At 37.4% G+C, this 22,046-nt stretch overlaps 1 protein-coding gene across 1 annotated transcript in view; it reads right to left on the reverse strand.

The window, feature by feature from the left end:
- NEO1 (neogenin 1) overlaps positions 1-22,046 on the reverse strand; it is a 246,440-nt gene that overhangs the window by 152,249 nt on the left and 72,145 nt on the right. The window contains 3 exon segments of the mRNA XM_036842776.1: positions 1,108-1,244; positions 14,532-14,685; positions 17,582-17,857. Coding sequence (XP_036698671.1) covers positions 1,108-1,244; positions 14,532-14,685; positions 17,582-17,857 — 567 coding nt within the window.

Raw genomic sequence — 22,046 nt, forward strand, 5'->3', positions numbered from 1 at the left:
GGTAACAGTTATATGAACTCTAAGGCCTGCTTTTTTGATTTTTCAGAGATTATGAATCCACCCACAAATAGCAATACAGAATATAAACATTCTATGCCTCTGCCAGCACAAAACCCCAATGTGCTCCCCAATTCCTATCAAACAGAGTAGGAATGTGACTACTTTCCACTCTGAAACCCACAAAATGTACCAAGAGAAAGAAACCTTCATATAAAACACGAGATCACCCCAAACCATGTATCAGGAAGTATTCTATCAAATACAATACACTTTGAGACAACTTGATAATGAATATCATGAGTTAATATATACCTCTACATATCCAAGCAGTGTTGGATTTCCCTAAAAGTAACAGAGAAGATCTTAAAGATTTTTTATTTGAAACAAAGACAGATTTGCAGACAATTCATAGGAGAGAGAGCAAATGTTCCTCTGAGGGTACATTTCCATATGGAGGAAGAACAAGGGAGATGGGGAGATTATGTGTACATGCCATGGTCATTTTCTTTGACTTCCAAATCAGAGAACCTATAAGGGAGATGCTGCGATGGTCAGCATTAGTTGAAAAGAAAGAAATCATCAAATCAAACAGGTGTTATGTTGAGAGCCACAGTGCACTCCTTCCTAGGAGATCTATTCACCCTAAAGGAGGGAACACCAATGCTTAGGATATGTGGTTCTGGGTCAGAGAAAGAGAAAGCATTTTTGAGACAAGAAAAATGAACTGAACCTTCCAGATGCCATAGGTCACACCCTTCCCTACCCTACACTACAGATAATAACAACAATAACTAACTTTGAGCTTTTACCATATTCTAGTCACTATTCTCGGAGTTTTACAAGCATTACTCTTCTAGTCCTGAAAACAACTCCAATGAGGTAAGTACTCTTATTATCTCCACTTTACAGATGAGAAAAATGAAGCTCAGAGAACTAAATTTCCTATAGTTATATAGCTAGGAAGTATAAGACCCAGCATTTGAACTCAAGTAGCCCACTTACTCTTAACTATTATGGAGTATTGCCTCTTCCACATTAACGTTTAACAATTACAAACCCATAAAGTATATAGGATTTTTAAAATTTATAAAGGAAATATTTGCATACCTTGTACTGTAAGCTCTGCTTGAGCTTCAATTGTCTCATTTCCATTATCAGCCATACAAAAATAAGTGCCAGCATCATCCTCGGTGACATCACTGATCTCCAGACTACCACCTGCCAGCAATACCAATCTTTCAGAGCTGCATTAAAAAATATTGATACATTTCAGAACCAGGAAAATAATACCTGAAAAACATTCCACATAAAACAGATAAAACACTTAGACAGTATTATTTATACAGCTATAGATGGACTGAGACCAACATAAAATATCAGAATTTAATTTAGTCCAATTTGCTTTGCTCATATTTTACATGCATAAGTATCACAAATACAAATCAAAATGTTACAATGAATTATCGCCGACACTTCAATTATTCTCAAAGGGATACCATTTTTGTGACCAAGTCCACTCCCCAAAATCCATCTCTGCTTCTTTACTCTGCCCAGTGTTTTTTTTTTTGCAAATTACGTAATTTTCAAGTCTGGTATCAATCTGAGAGTCACACCACCACACCTATGCCATACTCAAATGACTAACAGAGAGGGCAAATGTCAGATCAGAAACAGTAAGTCATGGGGTCACAGTGCCTACTGAAAGTTTCCGATGGTGGCTTGGCTAGGAAAGGGAGGAAAAGAGGAAGGGAAGGGAGAGAGCACAGTTGCCAGAGAGCAGCTTCCTGGGTGTGGTAGCTGGGCATGAACCCCATTATCAACAAGGATGCTGATCATTACTAACCCAGCTCTACAGAGTGACTTAAGTCTATTTAAAGAAAATATATATTTTTTATTTTTGTACAGGTAAAGTATTTTTATAAAGGAATTTTGCTATATGTAACACTGAGATGTATTATATATTATTTGAAGTTATCCTTGGAAAGGATAATAACTACCAGAAGAAAATCTCATTTCCTCTCCCCACTCCGTCCTTCCCTTTTTCTCTCCCTCAAAGAGAATATTTAAAAAGAAAGCCAAATGATCCTATAACATCAAGGAAGAAATCACAAACCAACATTCTGATGAAATTTTTATAAAGTGAATAAGTTTAGTTAAATTTGGAGATTTTAGAGAGTTACAATTTTATTTTTACTTTGAGGTTCTACATCTAACTGATTTTCATAGGTAGATTTCTCTCTCAAATCTTAATATTGTTATATTTCCTGTCTGTATCTATGCTCAACAAAAAAGTTCTGATTATAATTTGGTTTCTCATATGGAATTCTTGACAGGGAAAAAAGTCAGAGGAAACGACTATTCAGTCTGTGCCACACTTAATAATTCTCATTGTAAGTAAAGTGCTATCTTGGCCTAAGTTTCAGTACACTGTGGGTTTGGGTAATTAGTCTTCCTGAATCTGATAGGCAAGATTAAGTTTCTGGACAAAGAAAGGAAAACCAGAATCAGATTTGGTGACTTCTCTAAGAAATACCCTGCAAGATCATGACTAAACTTTATCAAGTGGCCTTCCAATGTGAACTATCTTAATTATACCCTCAAATTACAACTTTATGTGATAGAGAAGCCAGACAACATATAATGGAAGCAAGAATGACTGGGATAAAAGAAACAGAGATAAGACAGGGTTTGGGTGCCTCATAAAATAAATTTACAAAAATTAATATCCTACATATTACTCTTGGACAAAATCACAACTAAGTTTCATAAATGGAAAACAATGTTCACAAAAGGGAAACCAGCACTATACACATATGATACCCAGCTGAGAGGAACATAATTTGAAACGCTAGTTGGTATGGTACTTTTGAAATTGAGGTATAGCAATTTATATCTAGTAGTTACACTAAAAAATATTCCTGACACTTGCTATGCCTCATATTTGCCATAACTGAGTACAAGTACAAGAGAAGTCAATCTTTCTTAATGGAGCTTATTTTACTTCCCTTAAAAGAAGGCTGGGAGGAAGAACGTCCACTAGCTTATCAGAATGCACTTAACTTGTTCACCTAACATATGGTGGCTTATACTAAAATGGCAATCAAGCTTTTAAAGCTCCAAAATTCAAAAATGCAGGCAACAGAAACAATAAGTGAAAAAGCAATCATGGTCAATGGACCCAAACTGAGTGTTGCTGGACACAGGAGTGTATGTATATATGTGTCTCTGAGTAGCCGGGGGTCAGTTGAGGAGAGCTTGGTGTGCTAAGGCAGGGGTCCACAACCCCCGGGCCACAGACCAGGACCGGGACCAGTACCGGTCCGTGGCCTGTTAGGAACCGGGTCGCACAGCAGGAGGTGAGGGGCGGGTGAGCAAGCGAAGCTTCATCTGCTGCTCCCCATCGCTTGCACTACCCCCTAAACCATCCCCCCCGTTGCTTGCATTACCCCTGAACCATCCCCCCGCCCCGCCCTCCCTGGTCCGTGGAAAAACTGTCTTCCACGAAACCAGTCCCCTGGTGCCAAAAAGGTTGGGGACCGCTGTGCTCAGAAGACATTTCTTTAGCAAAAGGGAAAGGCTTTTGAGCAGATCAATAACAAGATCAGATTTAGTGAGGAAACAAGAGGAGTAGGGAAAAGATTAGAAGTTGCAAAGTTAGTGTAATGGTTCAGAATTAAAGAGGATGAATTATGGCAGTAACAACAGGGGTAAAGAGAAGGCATAAAGTAATGACCACTCTTAAAAAGCTGGATGATGAAGTTAAGGAGAGGGATTATCATTCATTTAACAATTATTTATTGGTGTGCCTATATATGTCAGGTAGCAGCTGGGATACTGCAGTGAACAAAAACAAAATCAGTACTGTCACGCAACTGAGTGGGAAAGACAGACATAAAAAATGGTAATTCTACAAAATGGTATACCAAAAGAACTTGCCAGGAAATTAGAAATAGACATTTCCCTGGAGAGAATGGAAAATAATAATATCGAGAGCACAAAAGGACTTCTTACACACCCTCTTCCTCTAAAACAGCAGGAAAGGAAGGGTAGGTGAAAGCTAATCTTACATGCTCTCATTTTTTTTTTCTTTAAACTTTTTATTTTGAGGTAACTGTAGACTCACATGCAGTACTAAGAAATAATACAAAGAGATCTCATGTACCCTTTACCTAGTTTCCCTCAACAGTAACATCTAGTAAAACTACAACCAGGGGGCTTCCCTGGTGGCGCAATGCAAATCAAAACTACAATGAGGTATCACCTCACACCAGTTAGAATGGGCATCACCAGAAAATCTACAAACAACAAATGCTGGAGAGGGTGTGGAGCAAAGGGAACCCTCTTGCACTGTTGGTGGGAATGTAAATTGATACAGCCACTACGGAGGTTCCTTAAAAAACTAAAAATAGAATTACCATATGACCCAGCAATCCCACTACTGGGCATATACCCAGAGAAAACCGTAATTCAAAAAGACACATGCACCGAATGTTCATTGCAGCACTATTTACAATAGCCAGGTCATGGAAGCAACCTAAATGCCCATCAACAGACGAATGGATAAAGAAGTTGTGGTACAGTCTATTTATCTCTTGTAAAAATAAAATACAGTGTGTGTGTGTGAAAAAAAAAAAAAAAGAAGTTGTGGTACATATATACAATGGAATATTACTCAGCCATAAAAAGGAACGAAATTGAGTCATTTGTTGAGACGTGGATGGATCTAGAGACCGTCATACAGAGTAAAGTAAGTCAGAAAGAGAAAAACAAATATCGTATATTAACGTATGTATGTGGAACCTAGAAAAATGGTACAGATGAACCGGTTTGCAGGGCAGAAGTTGAGACACAGATGTAGAGAACAAACGTATGGACACCAAGGGGGGAAAACTGCGGTGGGGTGGGGATGGTGGTGTGCTGAATTGGGCGATTGGGATTGACATGTATGCAGCGATGTGTATAAAATTGATGACTGATTAAAAAAACAAACAAAAAACATAAACAAACAAAAACTACCAGGAGACTGACATTTCCACCACCACAAGGATCCCTCATATTGTCCTTTTACATACAGCCACACCCACTTCCCTCCCTCTACCACCTCCTCATTAACCCCTGGCAATCACTAATCCGTTCTCCATTTCAATAATTTTGTCATTTCAAGAAGAATGTTACATAAATAGTCATACAATATGTAACCTCGGGGGATTGGCTTTTTCCACTCAGTATAATTCTCTGGAGATTCATCCAGACTGTTGCAATTATCATTCCTTTTATTGCTTAAGAGTAATTCCATAGTACGGATAGACATCGTTTGTTTAACCATTCACTCAGTGAAGGACATCTGGGTTGTTTCTAGTTTGGGGCTATTATGAATAAAGCTGCTATAAATATACATGTACAGGTTTCTGTGTGAACATAAGTTCATTTCTATGGGATAAATGCCCAAGAATGTAAAATGTTAGGTCATACGGCAGTTGCAACATATTTTTTCAGAAACTGCCAAACAGTTTTTCAGAGTGGCTGTACCATTTCACATTCCTACCACCAATGTCAGAGTGATCCTGTTTCTCCACATATTTGACAGCATTTGGTATTGTCACTTTTAAAAAAATTTTAGTATTCTGATAGGTATGTAGTGATATCTTGTAGTCTTAATTTGCAGTTCCTTAATGGCTAATGACGTTAAACAACTTTTCTTGTGCTTATTTGCCCTCTGTACATCTTTTTTGGTGAACCACCTATCCATACCTTCTGTCCATGTTCTAATTCAATTATATGCTTTTTTTAATACTGAGTTTTGAGACATCTTTACACATTTTAGATAATACTCCTTTGTTAGAGATGTGGTTTGCAAATATCTTCTCCACTCTGTAGCTTATCTTTTCATCCTCTTAACAGGGTCTTTCACAGAGCAAAAGGTTTTAATTTTGATGAAATCCAGTTTCAATTTTTCCTTTTATAGATTGTGCTTTTGGAGTAAAATCTAAGAACTCTTTGCCTAGGCCTTGATCCTGATTTTCTCTTATGTTTCTTTTCTAAAATTTCATGTTGCATATTTTACATTTAGGTCCATGATCTATTCTGAGTTAATTTTTTACATAACATATGACACTCAGCTTGAGGTTCAAGTTTTTGTCTATGGATGGGTGTCCAGTTATTCCAGTAGCATTTGTTGAAAAGGCTACTTTTCCTCCACTGAATTGCTTTTGCATCTTTGTCAAAAATTAGTTGGAAATTTTTGTATGGATCTATATCTGGATTCTCTATTTTATCCCACTGATATATCGGTCTATCTTTCCATAAACACCATATAGTCTTGATTACTGTAGATACATAGTAATTCTTAAAATCAAATAGACTGATTCTTCCCACTTTAAAAAAAAACTGTTTTGGGCTTCCCTGGTGGAGCAGTGGTTGAGAATCTGCCTGCTAATGCAGGGGACACAGGTTCGAGCCCTGGTCTGGGAAGATCCCACATGCCGCGGAGCAACTAGGCCCGTGAGCCACAACTACTGAGCCTGCGCGTCTGGAGCCTGTGCTCCACAACGAGAGGCCACGATAGTGAGAGGCCCACACACCACGACGAAGAGTGGCCCCCGCTTGCTGCAACTAGAGAAAGCCCTCACACAGAAATGAAGACCCAAAACAGCCAAAAATAAATAAATAAATTAATAAAAAACAAAAAAAAAAAAACTGTTTTAACTACTCTAGTTCCTTTGCTTTTCCATATAAATTTTAGAATAATTTTATCTATATTTACAAAAAATCTTATTGGGATTTTGACAAGAATTGAGTTAACCTGTATATAAATTTGAAGAGAACTGACATTTTTACTATGCTGAGTCTTCTAATCCATGGACATGGTATGTCTCTCCATTTATTTAGCTCTTCTTTGATTTCTTTCTTTAGCATTTTATAGTTTTTAGTATACAAATATAGCAAGTTTTGTTAATTGACACTTAAGATGTGAGTGACTGCAAATGCTACTGTATTTGCAATTTGTGTTCACATGTTCATTGCTAGAATACAGAAATACAATTGATTTTTATGTTTATCTTGTATCTTGTGACATTACTGAACTCACTTCTTAGTTATAAGTTTTGTGGATTCCTTAGGATTTTCTACATAAACATAGCTGCAAATAGGGACTATTATATGTCTTCCTTTCTGATCTATATGCCTTTTTTTTTGTCTTATTGAACTGGCTAGAACTTCCAGCACTGTGATGGTGAACTTCCTTAACTGGTTCCTCATCTTAATGGGGAAGTACTGTTGTTTGCCATTAAGTATAATGTTAGTTGGAGGTTTTTGTAGATGCTCTGAAGTTATTTTTCTAAGGGTTTTTTTTTTTTTTTAACATAATGAATGGGTGTTGAATTTTGTCAGTAGCTTTTTCTCCACTGATTAATCTGATCAGGTTTAGGTTTTTCTTTTTTTTCTTTAATTCTGGTGGATTGTACTGATTAATTCGGGGATACTAAGTCAGCCTTGCATCCCTGGAACAAACCACACTTATAGTACATATAACTTTTTATTTATTGCTGAATTCTATTTGCTAATATTTTGTTAAGAATTTTTATGTTCATATTCATGGGGGATACTACTCTGTTGTGTTTCCTTTTTGTACTATCTTTCTCTGGGTTTGTTATCAGGGTAATAATAGCTTCAATTCGTTCTCTTCTATTTTCCGGAAAGATTGTGTAGAATTGGTTTTAATTCTTTAAACACTGGTAGAATTCTCCAATAAAACTATCCGGACTTGCAGACTTTTGGGAGGGTTTTAAAATTACAAATTTAATCTACTTAAGAGTAAGAGGGTTACTCAATTTATCTATTTCATATTGGGTTAGATGTGGTAGTTTGTGTTTTAGAGGAAATGGTTTGTCTAAGTCATCAAACTTACATGATGTATAGTTGTGTATAGTATTCCCTTATTATCCTTTTGATGCTTGCAGGGTCTGTAGTGGCATTCCTGGTTCAGTCCTAATACTGATCATTTGTGTCTTCTCCCTTTTTTTTTCCAGTCCACTGATTCTTTCCTCTGTCCCATCAGTCTCTTGCTGAGCTCATCTATTGAGTTTTTCTTTATTTTGGTTACTGTCTTTGTTCAAAATTTTCCATTTAGTTCCATTTATATTGGAGTATAATTGCTTTACAATGTTGTGTTAGTTTCTGCTGTACAACAAAGTGAATCAGCTATATGTATACATATATCCCCATATCCCCCTCCTTTGAGCCTCCCTCCCACCCTCCCTATCCCACCCCTGTAGATCATCACAAAGCATCAAGCTGATCTCCCTGTGCTATGCAGCAGCTTCCCACTAGCCATCCATTTCACATTTGGTAGTGTATATATGTCAATGCTACTCTTTCACTTCATCCCAGCTTCTCCTCTGCCCCCCCCCACGCCGGGTCCTCAAGTCCATTTCTACGTCTGCATCTTTATTCCTGCCCTGTGACTAGGTTCATCAGTACCGTTTTTTTAGATTCCATATATGTGCGTTAGCGTACAGTATTTGGTTTTATCTTTCTGACTTACTTCACTCTGTATGACAGACTCTAGGTCCATCCACCTCATTACAAATAATTCAATTTTGTTCCTTTTTATGGCTGAGTAATATTCCATTGTATATATGTTCCACATCTTCTTTATCCATTAATCTGTCGATGGACATTTAGGTTGCTTCCATGTCCTGGCTATTGTAAACAGTGCTGCAGTGAACACTGTGGTACATGTAACTCTTTGAATTATGGTATATGCCCAGTAGTGGGATTGCTGGGTCATATGGTAGTTCTATTTTTAGTTTCTTAAGGAACCTCCATACTGTTCTCCATAGTAGCTGTATCAATTTAAATTCTCACCAACAGTGCAAGAGGGTTCCCTTTTCTCTGCACCCTCTCCAGCATTTATTGTTTGCAGATTTTTTGATGATGGCCATTCTAACCGGTGTGAGATGATACCTCATTGTAGTTTTGATTTGCATTTCTCTAATGATTATTGATGTTTAGCATCTTTTCATGTGTTTGTTGGCAACCTGTATGTCTACTTTGGAGAAATGTTTATTTAGGTCTTCCGCCCATTTTTGGATTGGGTTGTTTTTGCGATACTGAGCTGCATGAGCTGCCTGTATGTTCTGGAGATTAATCCTTTGTTGTTTCATTTGCAATATCTTCTCCCATTCTGAGGGTTGCCCTTTTGTCTTGTTTATGGTTTCCTTTGCTGTGCAAAAGCTTTTAAATTTTATTAAGTCCCATTTGTTTATTTTTGTTTTTATTTCCGTTACTCTAGGAAGTGGGTCAAAAAAGATCTTCCTGTGGTTTATGTCAAAGAGTGTTCTGCCTACGTTTTCCTCTAAGAGTGTGACAGTGTCTGACCTTACACTTAGGCGTTTAATCCATTTTGAGTTTATTCTTGTGTATGGTGTTAGGAAGTGTTCTAATTTTATTCTCTTACATGTAGCTGTCCAGTTTTCCCAGCACCACTTATTGAAGAGGCTGCCTTTTCTCTATTGTATATTCTTGCCTCCTTTGTCAAAGATAAGGTGACCATATGTGTGTGGGTTTGTCTCTGGGTTTTCTATCTTGTTCCATTGATCTATATTTCTGTTTTTTTGTGCCAGTACCATACTGTCTCGATTACTGTAGCTTTGTAGTACAGTCTGAAGTCAAGGAGCCTGATTCCTCCAGCTCCATTTTTCTTTCTCAAGATTGCTTTGGCTATCCGTGGTCTTCTGTGTTTCCATACGAATTGCAAAATTTTTTGTCCTAGTTCTGTGAAAAATGCCATCAGTAATTTGATAGGGATTGCATTGAATCTGTAGATTGCTTCGGGTAGTATAGTCATTTTCACAATGTTGATTCTTCCAATCCAAGAACATGGTATATCTTTCCATCTGTTTGTATCGTCTTTGATTTCTTTCATCAGTGTCTTACAGTTTTCTGCATACACGTCTTTTGCCTCCTCTAAGATCAGGAACAATACAAGGGTGCCCACTCTCACCACTATTATTCAACATAGTTTTGGAAGTTTCAGCCACAGCAATCAGAGAAGAAAAAGAGATAAAAGGAATCCAAATTGGAAAAGAAGTAAGACTGTCACTGTTTGCAGATGACATGATACTATATATAGAAAATCCTAAAGATGCCACCAGAAAACTACTAGAGCTAATCAATGAATGTAGCAGGATACAAAATTAATGCACAGAAATCTCTTGCATTCCTATACACTAACAATGAAAAATCAGAAAGAGAAATTAAGGAAACACTCCCATTCATCACTGCACCAAAAAGAATAATATACCTAGGAATAAACCTACCTAAGGGTGCTTTAAAAATCTCTGTCAGGTAATTCAAAGACCTGTCATCTCAGTGTTGGCATCAATTGACAGCCTTTTCTCTTTTGAGATTTTCCTCGTTCTTGGTATGAATGAGTGATTTTCAACTGAAATCTGGATATTTGGGGCATCATATTATGAGACTCTGGATTTTACTAAACCTTTTGTTTTCAGCTGGCTTCTTCTGACACCCAGAGGAAAGGGGAGGTGCCACCTCATTATGTCAGGTGGAGGTAGAAGTCCAGGTTCTACACGCAGTCTCCACTGATACCTGACGGGGAAGGGGGGACTCCTCTTTACCCCTGAGCAGGGTTGGGAGTTCTGGCTCCTCACCAGGCCTCCACTGATACTGCCCCCCTGGCTGGGTGCAGTAAGAGTAACTCATTACTGTTCCCCACACAGCATCCAATGACACCATGAAGAGAGGGTGTCGATGCTACACGGTGCTGAAAGTCCTGACTCTCCACAGGCCTCCTCTGATACCACTCCAGTGGAAAAGGGAAGTTGGGAAGGAGTGTCTCTTATTGCCAGGTGGGATAAAAGTCCAGGCTCCCCGTGTGTCTCCACTGATACAGCAGGGGTGGGGGCCTCAATACTTCCCAGTTGGGATGAAAATCTTGGCTCTCTACTTAGCCTCTGACACCATATAGCAGGGAGGATGGGAGACCTCATTACAACCTGGTGAGGGTGGAAGTCTAGGCCTCCCACTTGGTCTTTGCTGGCATAGGAGAGGATGGAGCCACAGTTTCTTATGTGGTGTTTGGCTGGAATAGGAGTGATTATAGTCTAACAGTTTTTATCTTGCCAGGCTGCCTCTTTCCTGGTCTTTTGGCTAGAGAGAGCACACCTTTGGTAGAGGTTTTCTGTTTATGCCTAGTGGTGTTTCCAAGTTATCAGCTTCTTCAGCTCAAGCTGGGACATACGAGGAAAAAACAAAAACCAGGGAACACACCATCATGGTGTTCCTTAGGTCTAAAGGCCCCTAGCCAGTCAATCTTCCTCTCTCCACCTTTCAGAGTCTTCTTATGTTTGTTTTACATATAATGGCCAGAGTTTTTAGTTGTATTTAGCAGGAAGAATACAGAAAAATACTACTCAATCTTCCCAGAAATGGAAGTCCTCTACTTGTTTTTTAAATACTCTAATTTTTCTACTATTGTCAATTGTAATAACATTAAGCATCTTTATAACTATAACCTGTTCTTTTGCAGCTGGGTTCTAATCTATCATTCCACTAAAACATAACATTATTTAATTACTAAATTACATTTTGCTGTCAGTCACCTTGCACTTTGGCATCTGTGTTTTCTAAATTCTCCCCCTTTCAAATAAAACTACTCAATTAATGGGATACATTTCCACCACCACCCCCACTTCAATACCTATGTTTGGTTTGGATCTGAACAAATCTGATCAAAAGATTAAGTAAATATATCAATTCTTAAGACATTTATAAAAGCCATGGAAATGTTTTAAAATATTCATTTTCAAAGAGGTCTTAAAATTAATGATAGGGCTTCCCTGGTGGCGCAGTGGTTGAGAATCTGCCTGCTAATGCAGGGGACACGGGTTCGAGCCCTGATCTGGGAAGATCCCACATGCCACGGAGCAACTAGGCCCGTGAGCCACAACTACTGAGCCTGCGTGTCTGGAGCCTGTGCTCCGCAACAAGAGAGGCCGCGACAGTGAGAGGCCCACGCACCGCGATGAAGAGTGGCCCCCGCTTGCCGCAACTAGAGAAAGCCCACGCACAGAAACAAAGACCCAACACAGCCAAAAATAAATAAATAAATAAAATTTAAAATAAAATAAAATTAATGATAGAGAAGGATGTCTAATAATTTAAGATTTTTTTTACTAGAGCCAGCCCAGTTACTACCTGGATTTCTAGCCACTTTTTTCTTTCAATTTCTAAATTTCTTTCTAATTTGAGATCGAAACAATTTATTAACTAAGGTCCATCTACATATCTCATAAGGCTCTGGGAGAAACAGAGATATTTTGAGTAATTACCTGCATCTAACCTGAAGCACTCTTGTGTTCCATTCACCTACTTACATTTTCCTATACTACATTCAGATATTCAACCAAAATATATTGGTCACCACTATCCCTACCCAATTATATGCCAAGCACTGTGCCAGGGTCTGGAAACATCAATGTGAACAACATCAATACTGTCCTGCTCTTATATTCTTCTGAGGCTTCCTGAGACAGTGATATATCAAAGCAATGCTTCTCAGACTTTTCTACCATATAACCCAAGTATTCAGAAGCCTACAGAACTCAAGGTTGGAAACAGTCTACTCAATCTTATGTCTCCTATTTATCCTTAAAATTCAGAGTAATATTACTAGGAAATTACTAAATTTGTCTTAATTTTCTTCATAGCACTTATCATAAACTAAAATTTCACATGTTCATATGATTATTGCCTGACTCTTGAGCACTGGAATATGAGCTCTGTAAGAGCAAAAACCTCTATTTGGTTCACTACTCTATTCCCTGCTAGAACAGGGCCTAACATAATCAGCATTCAATAAATATTTGTTGAATAATTACTGAATAAACAAATGAGAAACACAGAAATTCTCACTTTTATTTCTTACCTAAGAAATCAAACTCTTATATCATTATTTATCTTCAGAATGTACTTCTATGATTATAAAATATAAAAGTTTTAAAAATAACCTATCTCAGCTTTCCCATTCCTGATACTTTGTTCTAACATGCAGCCAATTAAAATTTCTTCTCTAAGAGCTTGAAATTTGTATCCCCTATTTTAAGGTTCCTTATGTTTCAGGTAGCATAAGTTTAAAATAATTCCCTTGAAGTCTTAGAAATTCTTTGCATAATATTTAGCTGGGAAAAAGAGTGGGGAAAAAAGGAAGTAAAATACAGGCAGAAGTTGGTGACTGCATAGGTGTTCAGCAAGAAATCAGATGATACTGAAGATGATACTATCAGTTTTGCTAATGGAACATGTGAGGAACAATCTGATTGTATTCTAGCATCCCCACTGATCAGTAAAGGTTGATCACCAAGCTGACTAGTCAGATATCCCTTTCCATGTCTTGTTTACTGAACGACACAAATTAAGATTATCGCTTAGTTTAAATTACTCAACTGGGAAGCTCTATACTTGCTCTGTCCAAATCAATAGCCACTAGCCACATGTGGCTACTGACACTTGAAATGTGGCCAGACTGACTCAGGAACAGAATATTAATTTTATTTAATTTTTATTTAAATGTAAAAGTTGAAGCAGCATTAAACACAAACTTCACTGTTTTGGTAGAACTAAATTTCCCTTTCACCTGTACACTGTATAAATTAGTATATTTAGTAGTGCATGTATACTAGAAATTTTAAAATTATATATGTGGCTTACATCACATTTCTATTGGAAAGCACTGCTCTAGGACAATGGTTCTCAACTGGGGACAATTTTGTTCCCCAAGAGACATCTGGCAATATCTAGAAACATTTTTGGTTGTCACAGCTTGGGAGTGCTATTGCATCTCATGGGCAAAGGCCAGGGATGTTACTAAACATCCTACAATGCACAAAATGACTTTGTTTTGTAAACAAAATATACCTAACTACCACCACCACCACCACCTCAGTTCTCTTACCAGAATACAACTGAGAAAAGTGTCCATTACCTAAGGAAGTAATGAGGGGGGTTGGGAGAGATGACAGGGTGGTTGATGTCAACAGAAAAGGCTGGTGTGTAAGATGAAAAATTTGTGATCATAGAAGGAAGCTGGTATGATTTTAAAAGGCAAAAACAAAAGAATGAGGAATACCTTTTCTTTCACTGTTTAAGTAAAGGAAAACACTACTATCGACAAAATGCATATGAGAATAAGTGAGACGTCTCAGGTAGTCAGGATCAGAAACTCTTGCAACAATTTAGGGAAGGAGGTCCTAAGGCCTGAATTTAAGTGTACTGCAGCTCAGAAAAAAACCAATGGAATAATTATCCCTTAATACCTTAAAAGCATTTTTTTCTTTAAACATCCTAATCATATACAGCAATATAAACATATTTCAAGAATGATAAATGAGCATCATGATATAGTTAAATAAAAATGAAAGATATAATCATTTTAAAGTTAATCAATAGTCCCAAATAAGATCAGACCAAGTCTCACACTAAGGCTGAAAAGGCTTTTAGGCAGACATTTTTACCTTTCTGTGTCAAGTGCTTCCTCATTTTTCATCCATCTAATGGTTGGAGTAGGAAGTCCCGAAGCAACACATGGTAACACTGCACTCTGACCAATGACTCTGACTAAGGAAGAAGGTTGTTTCAAAAATACCAAGTTTGATGTAACCTCAGGATCTAAAAAAAAAAAAAAAAATTAAACAAAAGACAATAACTAAGAAAACACTTTATCACTTTAATGATAAAGAATGGCAAATTCCTATTCAGTCTGTGTGGCTTTATACAACAAAATAGTTTAAGCAAAAGTGACAAGAAAATTCCATTTAAATTAGCAAACATTTCTTAATAATTTCCATGTGCAAAACTTTGTGCTAGGCTCTCTGGGGGCCTTAAAGATGTATAGGTTATAACTCCTGCTTTCAATGTGCTTACTGGTCACCTGAGTGAGATCTGACATGAATCCCCTTCATTTTAAAAGATAACATAAAGTAAATGCTTCATGAGTGGTACAAATAGAAAAAAGACTAAGCAAGCTCAGGACCCTTAGCAGTATCCTCCCCACTCACAGGGATACCATAAGTGGTTTCTTTTCCTTCCCTACACCTGTGTGTTACTTCTGAAACTCTTTGATCTTCATCGCTTTGACTTTCTCACTTAGACTGTCAAACCTTTGATTTTATAATGGTGCAACTAACAGGCTACCACTATACATGTATTCACTTCATACAGCTGCCCTCTTATGAGCATATGAAAAGGCCATACGCGTAGGGTAGAAGATAGGGTTCTCTACTAGATGCGGGTGATATTTCTAATGTTAAATTTTGAGAAAAAAGACTGTTCTCAGGCAAAGAGATGTGACTCTTATCCCCATACTCTTAGAAAAAGATGTTCTATAGCCATGGTAACAACCACCAGAGCTGGCTTTAAACTTGTGTAACCAACAGATGACAGTTCTGTAGCTATGGTAACAAGTAAACACCGTCTAATAGTTCAGTACAACTCACTTCAGTGAACATGCCTTTGAAAGCCAACCAATGAGTTTAACCAATGCCTTTAAAAGTCAGCCATTAAGTGGTGGAATCCCTTGCTTCTAAGGCTGACACTGCTCTCACCTCTGTAACCAACCACAAAACATGCTTCTATTACTGACATCAACCCATCCCAACCTCCTAACCAACACACCAAGAACAATGTCTTCCCAAAAATTTTACAGGAGATTAGCAGTTTGCATTATTCAAGACGACTATGCTTCACAAGCATAGCTCTCCCTTAAGTAAACAAAACATTCTGTACTTTTTGTTTCAGATATTTCATGGTGGCTCATCCTTTTGACACCAAGAATCTTATTTACTTGAATCTGGTTTTAGGATTTGCTTGACTGCTACCACAGATTTAGAGAAAAAAATATGCCCTCTGTTACATAAAAGCAAGTCAGGAAGTAGGCAGGAAGACATCGCTATATAGCAATAGTTCTTTTTCACCTTGAACTATTTACCTAGAATTAATCAAATTTTGATCAAAACAAACAAATCTGTACAAATATTTATTGGCTTCTATGTGCCAGTTACCATTCTCGGCAGCAGACAAAATTCCCTGCCCTAGTTGAGCTTACATACTAATAAGGGGAGAGAGACAACAAATAAAAGATACAGTATGTCAGATGGTGATATGTTCTCAAGTAAAATGAAGGGGGAAGGAGAAAGCGCTGGGGCACAAATGGAAGACTGTTGTTTTAAACAGTGGTCAAAGAAAGCTTCACTGATAAAGTGGTATTTGAGCAGAGAGGTAAGACAGTGAGTCAGGCAGAGATATCTGAGGGAAGAGGATTCCAGGCAGAGAAAATGGCAAGTAGAAAGACCCTAAAGCAAGAGCATGTTTGGAGTGTTCTAAAAACATAAGGTGGCAACAATCACAGAGTGAGGGAGAGAAGGGTATGAGATGTAAGAAGAGAGATGAGGGAGGGAGGTGGCATTAAGGTTATACAAAACCTTATAGGCCAAGGACTTTTAACATTTGCTCTGAGATGGGAAACCATTAGGAGGTTCTGCGCAAAGATGTGACATGATCTAATAAACATCTTAAAAGATAACTGTGGCTGCTGAGCTGAGAATACACTGGGATAGGAATGATAAGGGCAAGAACGATGATGACAAAGAAAGAAACCGCATTTTAAAAAATCAGTTCAAGGCCCATTAGGAATACTCTCAAGAGTGGCTGCTCATAACATTGGATAACATTGGCCTCCCTCTGCAAGCCAATCCATAGGCTAAAAACATGCCTACAAAATGGTTATATATAAAAACTGTCCAAACAATGTAGGGATGGTCCAACTCAGATTTGAAATGAGAAATACGGAAAGAATCAGGCATGTAGCAGTGGGAATAGAAGCTGAAAGGTCATGAAGCACCAAGAGGGTAGAGGGACTATGATGAGCCACAAGTGAGAGGACGTCATGAGAAAGCAGAAGTTACAGAGCTGAGAAAAGATGCACAAAACAGATTATGAGGAAAGCCAGTAAGGGCAGAAAGAATGAGAACCCACAAAGAGAAGGAAAGACAGAAAGAGAAGCGTTCATTAAAATGGGGGAGCATCACAAAGATCCAAGAACTTTTGCTCAGCAGTGTCTCTAGAGATGCAGTACTAACAGCTACTACTCTGCCCATCCCTTATATGAACCAGCCTGAGTCTCTGATTCTTATAAGTAAAAAGACTTAACTATAAAAACAACCCTATTACAGGGAGGTAAGAGAACTATAAAAAGTATGCTATTGGGGGAGAGAGCAGAAGATAGAGGTTTGACAAAAGACACAGAGCTAATGTTTCTTTGGCCACGAAGAACGCCACAGATACTGAACATTATTGCTTGGTAAATTTTTACTGACCAACACATTTGCTAAAAATCTGTCTGGTATGGTTTTCTTCTTTTCTCTCCCTGTAAGAAACTGAAACTCTTTATGCTGACATTAATATCTCACCCCACACCTGTAACAGTGTTTATTAAAAAAAATTCTAACAGAACAATTTTTATCCATTAATAAACATAAAACCATCAGTGCTGATAATAAACTAATACCTGGAAGAACTTTTAATTCAACTTCATCACTATACTTTGGTGGCCCACCACTTTCAACTATGCAGCGATAGAGTCCCCCATCTCCTTCAGTTGCGTTGCTGATAACCAGTGTTCCACTTGGAAGTTTGGTAAGTCTATCATCCAGAAGAAGAGGCTGTCTGTTCTGTTCCCACCTCACAAATGGGACCAAATCTGCATTAACTTCACAATTCAGAATCGCACTGTTCCCAACATAAACCGAAGAAGGTTCTGGTTGGCTGGAAAATCTTGGAAGACCTAGACAATAAAGAAAACGAGAAAATAAAAAGTAGTTAAATATTACTTTAAAATGCAGTCATAGGAACCAGGAGCAAGTCAGCCTGTGTGGCCACATGTGTAATGGAACCAGGGTCAAGAAGGTCCATGGGTCAGGAAATTGGCTACATACAGGGATACAGATCAAGTAAATAAATGTACTAGGAATAACTGGAGTCAGATTCCTCACAGTTGAAGAAACAAGGTACAAATATTAATAGCAGAAGGGTAGAATAAATCCCATGGTATTGGACTAGAACAGAGGTGTCAGTGTAAACTTAACAGTTTTATAAAACTATAGATGTATATAGATAGATGTATATCTGGATATAAATGTATATGCGTAAAATATATATACATTTCATATACAGTTATTACAGATACACACACACATACTAACTCTGTCCAGAGAGCCCAGAATCAATGTCACTTCAGTAGCAATGTGTACATATGGTGACCTAATCATGATTTCTGAATAGTATTCTCCACTAATGCAGCTTGGAGAAATGGCTGATTTTAGGACTGGAGTAGGGAAAGAACAATATGAGTCTGGAAAATCTTGTGACAGAAAGTAAGGAAGTATCTAAAGAATAACAGGGACATATCAAAAGGACACAGAAGTCAGATCAAAAGGAGTTTCCTCTGGCTAAATCTGGGATAATGATCATTAATGCAGGAAGAATCAAGAATAGATGCTAAAACTAGTAAGTGAAAGTTGGATGGAGCCTATTTACAGAGTATCAAATTACTTCTTCCCAAAATACTTTTTACTAATTAATAAAAGTACAAAATATTTATTAACTTTAGAGTAGAGAAACATAGTACAGACAATCTTAACCAAGTAATAAAAGTTAACATCACCAGTAATGGAACAAAACACCACATGCTTCCTGATATGATGCACTAATAATACAGCATCACTTCTGTGATATTTCTCCCCAAAATGCAAAATCTGAATCTATTCATGGAGGAAAAGTAGAAAATCCAAAATGAGACAAGGATAAACTGAAGAATGGTTTGAGATCGTAAGAATCTAAGGAGAGAACTACTAAGTAAAACTTGTAACCCTGGACCAGAAAGGAAGGGGGATGATGGGGCAAAGTTTCTGCTTTTGTTTTTTCTGCTACTAAGAACATTATTGAGACAACCAGTGAAATATGAATTGTATCTATGGATTAAATGATAGTATTTTATTAAGGTTAATTTCCTAATATTGATGGATGTTTACTTAGGAAGAGGTCCTTGTTTTTAGGAAATACACACAGAAGTATTTAGGTTGGGGTAACATCTGCAACTTACTCTTAATGGTTAAGAAAAAATTTTATGTGGGTACGTGCATATTAGATGATAAGCAGATGTGGTAAAATGTTAACAATCGGGTAATCTGATTGAAGAATATATGAGATTTCTTGGTTTCATTCTTATGACAATTCCACAAATTTATAATTATTTCAAAATAGAATATTAACCAAAAAAATGTAGTCATAAATACTTTGTAGATGCCACAGAATGTAATGGTTAAGAGCAGATATACAAGGATCAACTGCTCCACATCCTCATTTGGTACTGGCATACTTTTTGACTTTTAGCCACTCTAACAGGTGTGAAATGGTACCCCATTGTGATTTTAATTTGCATTTTCCTAATGATTAATGATTTTGAGCATCTTTACATGTGATATCAGCTATACCTACATTTTCTCTTATTAAATGTCTGGTCAAGTCTTTTGCCCATTAAAAAATAGGGTTGTTTTTCTTTTTATTGTTGGTTTGTAGTAGTTATTAAAAATATATTGCAGCCATGAGTTCTTTTTTAAGCATATACTGTGAATATTTTCCCCAATCTGTGGGCTGACTATTCATTTCTAAAGGTGCCTTTGATGAGCAGAACTTCTTCTTATAATAAAATCTAAATTATCTTTTTTTCTTTAAAAAAAAAAAAAGAGCAGATATACAGAAAAAACCAGTGGTTACGGGGGGAGAAGTGGGGTGGGGATACAGGGGAGGGGGAGTGGAAGGTACAAACTATTGGGTATAAGATAGGCTCAATGATGTATTGCACAACATGAAGAATATAGCCAATAATTTTATAATAATTGTAAATGGCAAGTAACCTTTAAAAATTGTATAAAAATTTTAAAAAAATTTTAAGTGACTCTGATATGCTCAGAACACAACAAAATGTTTCTTCAAAGACTAGCAAACATTAAATAATGAGAAACATAATTCCAGGTTTTCTAGTTCTATGATAGTCAACTAGTCTATATGGAAATGACACACAGGTTGTCTAGCTCTGCTACAAATTTTTTCTTATTTTTTATTTCAAGGGGATTTTTGAAGGAAAGAAATAAAGATAAAATTAACCAAATATCTACTTTTCAGAAATCGGAAAATTAGAAGCAAGAATTAACAAAGATAAACAGAAACTAATAAAGTAGAGGAAAAAAGGAATCAAATAAAACCAAGAACTAGTTCTATTTTTAAAAAGTCAAAATATTCTCCCTCCTGTGCTCTCATGAAAATGAGTAATTTTTTAAAATATAAACCCACAACAACATATGGGAAGTTGGCAGACAAGAGATTTCAAAAAGTTTCTGGATAGAGAAAGCAGATGGAGGAACTAGTAACTGACATATCGAGGCAGAAAATGCTGCAGCTTCTTTTGCTCACAAGCAGGAGGCCAGTTTGTCCTGCTGTCTTTGGAGAATTGCAGGAGAAAAAAGAGAGAGTGGGAGTGAGGCATGGGATTGACAAGAAGGGATTAACAGTGTTTGTATTTAGACTACCCAGTTACCCCACCTTTGGGCACAAAACACCCACAGACAGGGGACTGTCCAGGCAGTAAAAGAAAAATTTCTGCTGTGGAGATATGAGACAGCCCAGAGAAAAAGACCTCTCATATTTAATTCTATGAGCTATCTACTTAGTGTGCTTTCAAAAATTCCCCTTCTTGTTTGACTTAGCCGGAGTCAGTTTCTATTCCTTGCAAACAAAGAACTCTAACCAATAGTTTTTCAGAATGGCAATTTAGCAGGAGCATATTTTTTTTTTGGCAGCTTTTTTTTAAAAATAGTTTTACTGAGGTACAATTTATATGTGATAAAGGCTACCATTTAAAGTCCACAATTCAATGGTCTTTAGTATACAGAGTTGTGCAACTATCACTATCATCTAATTTTAGAACATTTTCACCATCCCCCAAAGAAACTTTGTATTCACTTGCAGTCATTCCCGTTCCTTTTACCCACCCCTTTCCCACCCCCTTCTTGCCCTCATTCACCCCATCTCCAGTCCTATTCTATTCTATAGAAATAAAGATTTGCAAAAGTTTGTTCACTATACTACTGTCTATAACATCAAACAATTTTTATCCATTAACTATTCATCAAAAAGGGAATTTTTAGATAAATCACAATATATACAAATACAATGGATACTATGCAACTATTAAAAAGAACTTCTATTCATGTCTTAGCTTAGATATTATTTCCTCCTGATACCCAGGCCAAGAGCAGGTTAAACAAATCTCCTACAGAATGTTGTTTGCAGCAAAAGAACTTGGGTTTTGTATTAAAATTGCCTATTTACTTAGATATTAGGTCAAAAATGTTGCCTAAAGGATATGAAAGCTAAAAGGAATGATGAACAAACCTAGCAGAGGAGAAGAAAAAGAAGAAAAGGTGGAGGACAGTATTAATAGGCAGTGAGGAAACCGTGAACAAAGGCCAGAGGCAGAGGATGAAAGGGAAGTGAAAACATTCAGTACTGCCAGAGCCTAAAATGAGGTGAGCGTGGCGATGGTGGTGGGGGGGCAGGGACAGAAGCAGAACGGAGTGTTAGGAATGAAGCTGGAGAAGTGGAGGTCAGCTCATGAAAGGACTCAACAGGCCTGTTAAAGAGTTTAGACATTAACTTGATGTCGTTTACTGGAGAGCCACTGAAGGGTGAGAAAGACTGCTCTGACCACAGAGTGGAGACTGGGTTGGAGGAGGGAAAAAATGAGGTGGCAGACAGTTACAAGGTTGTGATGAGGGATGACCAGGAGTAGCCTCAGGAAGGAGCATGTGGATCAAGTACAGAGGAATTAGGAAGCAGAATTCACTGGATTTGGTGATTGGACGTGGGGGACAGCTGAGAGGAAGGAGTCAAGATGAAAAGCCCAGCTTAAGAAC

The sequence above is a fragment of the Balaenoptera musculus genome, chromosome 2, assembly GCF_009873245.2.
Source record: "Balaenoptera musculus isolate JJ_BM4_2016_0621 chromosome 2, mBalMus1.pri.v3, whole genome shotgun sequence".
In the NCBI taxonomy this organism is placed as follows: domain Eukaryota; kingdom Metazoa; phylum Chordata; class Mammalia; order Artiodactyla; family Balaenopteridae; genus Balaenoptera; species Balaenoptera musculus.